Source organism: Marmota flaviventris, chromosome 12 (assembly GCF_047511675.1).
Source record: "Marmota flaviventris isolate mMarFla1 chromosome 12, mMarFla1.hap1, whole genome shotgun sequence".
Lineage (NCBI taxonomy): Eukaryota > Metazoa > Chordata > Mammalia > Rodentia > Sciuridae > Marmota > Marmota flaviventris.
The window spans coordinates 21526463-21536097 of record NC_092509.1 but is presented as its reverse complement, the minus strand read 5'-3'; the positions used below and the strand labels follow the sequence as shown (position 1 = coordinate 21536097).

Below are 9635 nucleotides of genomic sequence, written 5' to 3'. Positions count from 1 at the left end.
TTGATGAAGCCCAAAATTTTACCCATGGAGACTCATTTCTCCCACAGACCCCTCTACCAGCCTCATCCCCTAGGGAAAGAGCAGAGAGGAGAGCAGCTCTCCTCCTGGGGACAGCTGTTCTCCTGAAGTAGGCTTCCGCACACCCCTTCCCCTCTCTACCCTCAGTCCCTACGAAATTGGGGAAGCTGTCCTGAACCCATGGGTCCGGGTCTCTGTGAGAATCAGTTGCAAGGGAACTGTGCTCTGAGCAGGTGTCCTTGCAGTGGGGTGGTCTGCCATCAGGGCCAGGAGAGGTCACTAGGCCTGTAATTCCATGCTGCTTCCCACCCAACTCTTCCCATGGGCCCTCCCACTCCAATTCCTGCATTTCTTGTCTATAGCAGGTCTGTCCCTCCCTGGGAGGAGGATCTTGCCTGAGGACAGGTGGAGGGTGGAGAGCCTTTCTCCTCCCTCTGCTCCAGTTGCAGAAAAGGAGGGGGTTCCCACTCTGAGGTAAGGCTGTCCTGCAGCTCTGCCCTCTGACAGACACTGCCTCAGAGCCCAGTGGCTGCTCTGAGCTCGGAACCACGATCCCTGGGAGCAACAGGTTGTCAGCAAACTCAGAGGTGCAGGGCCACAGACATGGCTGAGGAGCTGTCTCAAGAGCAGGTGGCCGAGTACAAGGAGGCCTTCTCCAGATTCGACAAGGATGGGGATGGTGCCATCAACGTCCAGGAGCTGGGTGAAGTGATGCAGATGTTGGGCAAGAAATTATCGGAGGCGGAGCTGAAGGCGCTCATCGCCATGGTAGACACAGATAATGATGGTGTTATCAGCTTCCAAGAGTTCCTGGCAGTGGTGGCCAAAAAGATGAAGGCCTGGGGCAGTGAGGAGGACCTGAGGGCCGCCTTCCGCGCCTTCGACATCAACGGTGACGGCCACATCAGCGTGCAGGAGCTCAAGCAGGCCATGGCCCAGATGGGGGAGCAGCTTTCGCAGGAGGAGCTGGATGCCATGATCCGCGAGGCTGATGTGGACAAGGATGGGCAGGTGAACTATGAGGAGTTTGTGCAGATCCTCACCCAGAAGTAAGGCTCCCCGGGTGCGGGCCTCACCCTGTCGGACTGACTCTGGCCCACTGGCTTCTCTGCCTTCTCTGGGCCCCTGCTTTTGTTGTGGTGCAATAAAGGGAAAATCTGGGTTGGTAGATGGGAAATTCCTCATCCACGAGGAAGACTGTGCTGTCCTTGGTCTGGATGCTGGGCTCTCCGGGGTTGCTCACGAGCTCCTCTCTGCCGCTGAGACCCTGGGCAGAAGGTAGCCTCTTTGAACTGGTCCCTCCCCCTCTCCCTGCAGTGGAATGGGTGTTCCCTACCTCATAGGGCTGTCACAATGGTTTAAATAAAAGGAATGATAAGTCCAGCTGTGTGCTTGGTGTTTGATTGTAGACAGTCCAAGGGAAACAAACAGTATATTTGAGATGCTTTTGGGGCTCAGTCCCTCTTTTCACTTGGACCTGGTGGAATACTGGCTTGAGTAAGCCCCATGGTCCACCTCTTGCCTCCCCTGATACCACCAGAAAAGGGAAAGATGGGTGGCTCTATGGGGGTGGGGAGGATGGAGGAAACAGGTGTCATGGCCCTAGGATCTGCCTGGGTGAGGACCAGGCCAAGTCTGAGACCAGGGTGGGCAGCACCACCTATGCCCATCAAGGAAGGATAAGGTCCAATGCATGCAGCCTGTTGGGTTTTAACCTCAAATAAAAAGATGGGTTGTGTCTCTATACATTTGTGTCTGCCTGTGTTTGTGTCTCTGTGTGTGTCTGCAATAAAGGGAAAATCTGTGTATGGTCTGTGTGGATATGTGTGTGTGTGTGTGTGTGTGTACCTCTGTGTTTATGCTCATGTCTCTGTGTCTGTGTATGTATTTGCATGTGTCTCTGTGTCTTTGTGTATATGTGTCCTATACCTGAAATACAGGATGCTATAGATATTTTTAAAAGGTGGGTCCTGAAGATGAGACCCTCTTTGCATGAATGGAAGCCAGATGGTCAGGAAGTGGCCGGAAATCAGGGCCCTGTGATGGGAAAAGTGTGGGGAGTGGCCCTGGAGGTGGGGGCCACTTGCCAGTTAGATGACAAGGGCAAAAATCCCAAGCTGAGGTGTTTCCAAGGCTGAGTGCAGGTCTCTGCTGTTCTCTGAGGACCTCCTGGCCTTGGGAGGCTCTGACATTGCTTCTAGAGCTTCTGTCTGAAGAGTGCATCCCAGAGAGGAGTTGGGGAGAGGAAGGATGATGGAGAAGGAAGACTGAGGTCTGCCAGTGGCTGCGATGGGCATGCTGGCCATGAGCGGGGCCACTCTTTGAACTTGGCGTAGGGTATTGTGCGTGGCTGTGAACATGAGACCAACAGGCAGCTTGTCATTTAACAAGCCTAGGCTTCTGCTTCATCCTCTGTGAAATGGGGTTTTCTTCTGTTTTTGCTTGAGAGAAATTTTAATTCAAATGATCCATGATGGCACATTTATGTTCTAACTGTGGTTCTTAGGCCAAGGTAGGGAGAGCAGGAGGGCCAGCTCACCAGGAGAGGTACTGGAAAACATGCTCACCCACTGGGAAATATTTTGGAATGTATCCTGCCTTTTTCTTTTGTCTCTACCCATTCCCATCCGCCTCTTTGTAGATACTTTTCCCTTCCCAGATATGGTATCACACAGATGGTTCCAGAGTCTATGGACACCTTTTCTTATAAAAATAGTAGAGATGCACATCATTGCTTTTAGTGGTCACTTAATATCCCACTAAATGGTCACGTCCATTTTAGTGGCAGTCAATTCATCATGGCCTTTGGAATGAGCCAGGAAAGTCTGTAAATTCTCGATGGCCACTTGTTACCAATGTGACCATGAGCACATACCTTCACCTCTCTGAGTCTCAGTTTTCTTACCTGGAAGATGACATGCTGACACCTGAGCCACCAGACAGCATGAGGGCAGCACCTGGCACCATGTCTGCACCTCATTAGAGATGACTCAGAGCCCACTCCTGAGGAAGCCCCACTGAGCAGGACCTTGAGCCTTTGGAGTGTGCTACAGAGAGTGCTCTCCAGAGTGGCCATCTGCCTCTGGGGTTCCATACATGGCCCAGGGCAGTTTCTGACACCTATTGTGCTCAGCACTAGCGTGGGTGTTCCTGACAAATCTCTTAATTGTGTAGCACTGCCAAGGGTGTGGGCGAAGGAGAGAGAATCCCGGACTGAGTTCCGGGTCTCTGTCCCTATCAGAACATGGAGCGTTACCTGGGAAAAATATCTGGGTTTCCAGAGTCAAGGCCTGCATCCCACCTGGTATCAGGAAGGCTGTGAGACCACACCAGGGGGCAGGGGAGGGACGAGAGGGGGCTATATCAGGAAGTTCTGTACTGATGCAGTTTGGGGAATGGCCAGGCAGACAGAAGACCATCCCCATTTTTAAGAAACCCTGACCAAAGAAGAGGAATGAAGGCCCTCCTGCCCCCAGGCAGGTGAATGATGTGTCTGGGGCAGACAGGATATTGGAGGCCATTCGTTTATCACTGACAGGCCCTTTCCCAGAAGGGCTTTCACGGGGCCACAAAACAACTAAGCAGAAACTTCTCTTTATCTCTTGTCTCAGGAGACCAAAAAGGGAATCTGAGGACCCGGGAGAGGAAGTGATTCTCTTCAGGTCTCAGGGAGGTGCTGAAAAGGACCTGGAGTGGAATTCATGTGCTCAGAAGGGCCACCTCCTGTTCCCAGCAGAGCCTGAGAGGGACTGGGAGCCCCATCAAGCGCAGTCCCCTGGGGGGGGGGGTTCCAGGAGGAGGGTGGGATATCTTCTAGAAGCTGGTCATCTGAGTTCCACCCAACAGCCTGTGCAAAACACCTAGGAATGGCTTCTGGGTGGGCTGTGGACTGCCCGAAGGCCTCGGAGGACAGCAGCCAGCTGCACTCCATGGCCAGGGCTTTACAACCCCCTGAAGAGACCTGTGTGCGTGAAGCATATGAGGACCCAAAGCTGCTTTAGGTCATTCAGGGAAACCCAATTCTCTGAAAGCCACTTCTCTGAAAATCAATTTGCCAAAAGACAAGTTCCACAAACGGTCAGTCTGCTATTATTTCCCAATGTACCAAAAGACAAAACACGAAAACAACAACAAAAATCACCCAAACAAAAAATAAAACAAAAATACTCCCAAAGGAACTTAATAAATTAGTTCATAGTGGAGGAGCTACTGAAATAATTTTTTAATTTCTCTTTGAAGTTTTATTTACCCAATTTTAATTTTTTTAGTTCACTTAATTTTACATTGAGTTTAGTAAATTATTGTAGCTGCAGTCAATTCACCTAATCATTGCAGCATAACCCTGACAGAGAGTGAGGTTCTTTTTGTTTTGCTTTTATACTTTGGGTCTATGATTTGGGGGAAGGAGAGACCTTGTAACTCATTTCAAGATTCAGCTTTTGTATATGTCTTCCAAGTCAAGGATTTTATAAATTATAGATAAGGCAGGTTTCTCTATACTAAAAAAATTTCCGTATAGTTGTTGCTTTTGTACTTCTCCTAATTCCCAGGTGCGTTAACTTGCTCAGTCAAATGAATATTTTGCATGTGTTTTAAGTACTTGGTAAGTGCTCAGTGTCTGAACCATGAATCACACCCAAAACTGACATTTAGAATGAAACAGATGACTCTCCCAGAACTGATAGGTGAAATAGCTTTGATGAAATCAAAACTAATTCAATTCAAGCAAAATTTCCCCCAAACTTCCTTGATGTTAATTAGTAAATTGACTTTAGGTAAATCAGCATACACATTCAAACTCCAAATATTAAATAATACACCATTTTCATTGGGTTGTCCCTGGATCTTTTAAATCCTAACTTATATATTCATTCCCAAAAGGCCTGGTAACCCAGTCTGTCTTTTCAGGTGCATATCACCTGCCTCCTCCTGACAGCCTTCCAGAGCAGGTCTTGACACAGCTGACCAACCCTCAATGTGCCCTTTCCTAGCGAATGATGAATGTGAACTCACTTTTTGCACAGTTCTTATCAAAGTGCCTCCTGCATTACAAAATTCCTGGTGAACAAGGCTTAGTCTTCTTCCTCAGAATACCAAATATGAAAATAAAACCCATCAAGGATTAGACCAGTGTTATAGCTTGGATGCAAAGTGCCCCCACGCCCACCCCGAAAAGCTCCTGTATTGATGTAGGAATATTCAGAGGTGAAATGATTAGATTATGAGAACTGTAACCTAATGAATCCATCCTCGCTTGAATTGACTGACTGGAAGGTAGCTGTAAGCAGATGGGGTAAGGCTGAAGGAGATGGGTCACTGGGGGCCTGCCTTGGAAGGGTACATCTTCCATCCATGTGGCCCCTTCCCCCTCTCTCCCTCTCTGCTTTCTGACCCCAGCATAAGCTGAGCTGCTTTCCTCCACTTTATCTTTCCCGCATGATGTACTGTACTGGGCCCAGAGCAGTGCTGTCTATGGACTGAGCCTCCGAAACTGTGAACCCCCAATACATTTTCCCACCTCTAAATTGTTCTTGTCAGGTATTTAGATCACAACAACACAAAGTTGACTCAAACAGCCAGATTACAAACTCTTCAAGTACAAAACCCTCCTAGCACACGCACTGTGTCAGCAGGAGATCCAAGACTTCTTCATCCACAGGCATTATCTCCAGCCCAGGAAAGATGACTCCCAAGATGTTCACAAGGCAAAAGGAATTTTCACACCAGTGTACTCATCAAGAAGAGGGAAAACCCAAGGTGAGACTAAAGAGGGCTTCTGCTTTATATCCTATTATCTGAGAACAAAGAACAGTCCTCTTATGATCCTAAAATTCTAAAACTTTATTTTCTTTTGGTAGAAATAATATTCTACGGCATGTAACCCAATGAATCAAAGATTTAGACATCACACTATGTCTGAATCAGTTTACAAGATCTCAGACTAATGCTTCTGATTCATAGTGGGTTATCTTCTCCCCGACCCTACCCCCCCAAAAAAAAAATCATAAGGGGCAGATTCCCACTAGGTATTGTCCATTTCAGATTTTCAGAAATAGCCTAGACAATTCTTTTCCATTTTCTCTGAAAACGAGTCCAGCTTTTGAGTTTGGAGATCATAAACTTGGCTTTCATACCCATAATGCACTGGAACGGCACTCAGTTGTCCTCTAGAGGGAGCAGATGTGGCCTTTCTCAGTCTAGTATCTGTCAAATCAGGATCCACCTTGAACCTATAGTCTTGGCACAGCCCACAGATGACTTCACCTCACTCCTCCCTGGGCTTCTCTCTGGTTTGATGATAATCTGGAAAAGGGCCCAAAGGCCTCCCTGGGCGAGCTCCTTCTTGCTTATCTGTCGACCGTCTCCAGGGATGCATACCTCTCTTTCCCCACTTCAGGTGCCCCAGCCCTGGGGATGGGCACCTGCCTCCCATCTCAGCCCTGCCTTTCCCTCTAGCTCCCGCCGTTTTGCTATAAGCTAATGACTCTCAACACTGGCTGACATTGAAAACACCCAGGAGCTTTTGAAAAATGCCATCTGTGGGCCGACCCATGCCTGACCTCCCAGTGGGCCTGGGCCCAGGTAAGGCAATCTTTATTAAGTTTCCCAGGTGCTCCTGCAGACAAGGTTGGAAAACCAAGATTAAGAACTTCTGCTCTAACTTGTCCCTGGAAACTATGACAATACCTGGCACTCCCCACACCCACCCGCTCCTCAGCACCCCTGGGCAGGTTGGCACCCAGGAAGGGAAGAATCCAGGGGTGAGCATTCAGCTCACAGATCTCCACCAGTGGGAAGGCTGTGTGTTGGGATCCCTGTGGGATCAGGTGGTGCTATGTGGGTGGCCTGCCAGCCGATGCCCCCTTGTCACCTCTAAATGCTTTGTGTGGGGTGCTCACTAATCTCAAAGCTCTGACCTTACTGCCCAGTGAACTTTGACTGTGATGGACTTCAAACGTCTGCTCCTGATGGCCATGTTTTCCTGCATGTGGAGCCCTGTGGTCATGACTGCATGGCGTTAGGAGTTGGGTACACTCAGTCATTCCACAAGTGCTTTCTTGGGTGCCCTGCCTCACTGTAGGTCCAAGAGGACTTGGAGATACCACATCAGCCTCTGCCCTCTAAGGGAGATGAGACATGTATATATAAATGGCCACCTATGAAGACAGTGAGTGGCAGAAGCCTTGTTATGGAGTCCAGGGTTAGGAGAGTGCTCAATGAAGGGTGAAGACTTAGAGGACATGGAACTGGAGCCAGGCACTGAAGATGGGGAAACTTTTCAACAGGTAAAGGGACATTCTTGGTGAGGGAACTTGGTGAGGGCCTTTTGGGGGAGTCCACACTGCCACAGAGATGAGGGAGAGGCTGGAGCACTCTTACTAGTGACCTCCATGGTTGGGCAAAGGAGCTCAGAATTTTTAAATCCCAACAAAGTCATTTACTACCGTGTGACCTTGGGACATGTCAGTGACACTCACGTGCCTCAGTTAGCTCAACTGTAAAATGGGAGGTAAGAGTGACTTCTGTCTCAATGTTGTGAGAGGAAATGAGTGAGATACAGAGAGTGCTAGGGATGGTGTCAGCGGAGGAGCAGAAGTGTTTGATCTGTTTTGCTGCTATTAGTACAATTTTTTTTTCTCCAGAAAATTAAATAAGAAGGTCTTTAATCAGAGGAGATATGTGGTCAGGTCTGTGCTTTAGGAGGATGATTTTGGCAGCAGTGTGCCGGACAAAGTAGTGTAGGGAGATGGAGCGGGTATGGGAGGGGAAACTGACCATCAAGCCTGAGCAGATAAAGACCTCAGGCGGGGTGGGGGGTGGGGGGGCGGAGCTGGAGGCTGTGCAGAACAGAGAGGGGCAGGTGGGGTCTGCCGGACCCTGCTGGTTAACTGAGAGCTGAGTGGGGGGTTCTAGGGACGGGGCCTGATTTGTAATGCCCTGAGAAGGAGCCTCAGGGAGTTTTGGAGGAGGCAGAAAGGCTGTCTTGAGGATACCCAGTCTCTGCCAGGTGAGCCTTGTCTCTGTGCTGGTCCATCCATCCCAGGTCAGGTCAGATGTTACTGCTGTTGGCTATTGTTGGTGCCCTGAGGGGTGGAGAGGGCCAATATTAGGACATCTGGCCTCTTGCCTTGTCAGATGGTGAAAGCACATCACAGTTCTCAGAATCCTGGAGCCACTGAGAGCCTCAGGGGCCTGCTGTCCAAGCGCTCAACCTTTGATAGGAACAGGGCAGAGTGTACCCCTGAGCCTCCCCAGGGGCCCTGTGGCCTGTCTCCAGAATTTGGAGAGAAGACAAGCCCAGGACTTCCCTGAAGTCCTGACTATGCGGGCCTAGAGTGGGAGTTGGGGCAGCACTGGTTAAAGGAGGAGGAGGTGTGGTCAGGAGGCCAACCCACCTCCCCTCTCCCTGCAAGCCCAGGGTGCTGCCCTCCCAGTGCATCCTGCCCAAGACAGGGTCTGAAGCCCAGCCCCACACCTTGCTCCCACTCCCAGCACCCTTAGCAGGGAAAGGGAGTTTCTGAGATTCTGCAGGCTTCTGCTGGGTGGGGAGTCAGGAGGGAGAGATAAGATATGATAAGGAGGCTCTCAAATATGCAGGCATAAAACAAGACCCATTCCTGAGCTGGGCCCTGCCAGGGAGTGGAGAGCTCACGGTCCTCCCTTCCTTCCCCTCCACCTTCCCCTCCTCCCTGTTTCTTTTCTTCCCTCAGCCACTATTTACCAGGAAGAGCACTGGGCCTGGAGATTCAGGAAAGTGCCCACCCTGAAAGAGCTCTGCTTGGGGGAGCTGAGTGACAGGGTCAGGGAAGAGTACAAGGGCTGGACTGTGGGAGCTGTGGCCACACCACAGAGGGTCAGAAGTTGCCGGCCATTTCAGTTGGGTCTTAGCATCCAATAGCTCTGGAGACCAATGGGATATTGGGTATTGCGGGCTCAGGGAAGAGTTTGGGGTGCTCTGGAGATTTAGGGGCTATAAAGCACCCCATTTCTGGATAACTTCTCTGGAAATCAAACTCGTGCCATGGAGAAGAGCATCCAGCTAGTGCTGTTGTGGAGGGGCTGGGACGCCTGTAAGGCTACCCAATCCACTTTCTTTAATGTCATTGAAGATCCATTCTGAAATTTCTATTTTTAAAAGTATCCAAAGCGTCTCTACAGGGTGTGCTTCTTTCCCTGGGTGATTATCAGGGCGGGCTCCACCACACCCTGCTGGGTTGGTCCCAGATGGGAGATGCCAAGATCTGAAGGGTAGGCAGCCAGGCAGGACAAGGACTGCAAGCTGTGGGTGCAGGAAGGGGAGGGGGCTAGGTGATCCCTGCTGCCCCAGGGACTTTGCTTTAGCTGTTCTTTCTGCCTGCCTCCTTGTCACTCATATTTCAGCATAAATGGCAGTCCCTCAGGAGGTCGACCAAACCCTCCAATAAGAGCTGTCACCTTGTCACACTCTATCATAGGACCCAACCTAACTCCCTGCAGAGCATCTAACATTCTGATGTTTTTCTTGTTTCTTTCCATCTCCTTCACCTCCCTAGAACCTGAGCTTCATGACAGCTGGATGTTGTCTGTCCTAACAGCTCACTTATTATCCCAGCACCCAAAATTCCTTTTTGTACGGT

At 50.0% G+C, this 9635-nt stretch overlaps 1 protein-coding gene across 1 annotated transcript; it reads left to right on the top strand.

Annotated features, from left to right (window-relative positions):
• Nucleotides 1-621: 621 nt before the first annotated feature.
• On the top strand, nt 622-1071 carry LOC114100188 (calmodulin-like). Its single transcript, XM_027944813.1, has one exon. The coding sequence runs from the start codon at nt 622-624 to the stop codon at nt 1069-1071; it is 450 nt and encodes a 149-aa protein (XP_027800614.1).
• Nucleotides 1072-9635: the final 8564 nt, after the last annotated feature.

Bases quoted from the DNA above. Each gene is read 5' to 3' on its own strand.
- LOC114100188 (XM_027944813.1), top strand. From the start codon at position 622: ATGGCTGAGGAGCTGTCTCAAGAGCAGGTGGCCGAGTACAAGGAGGCC.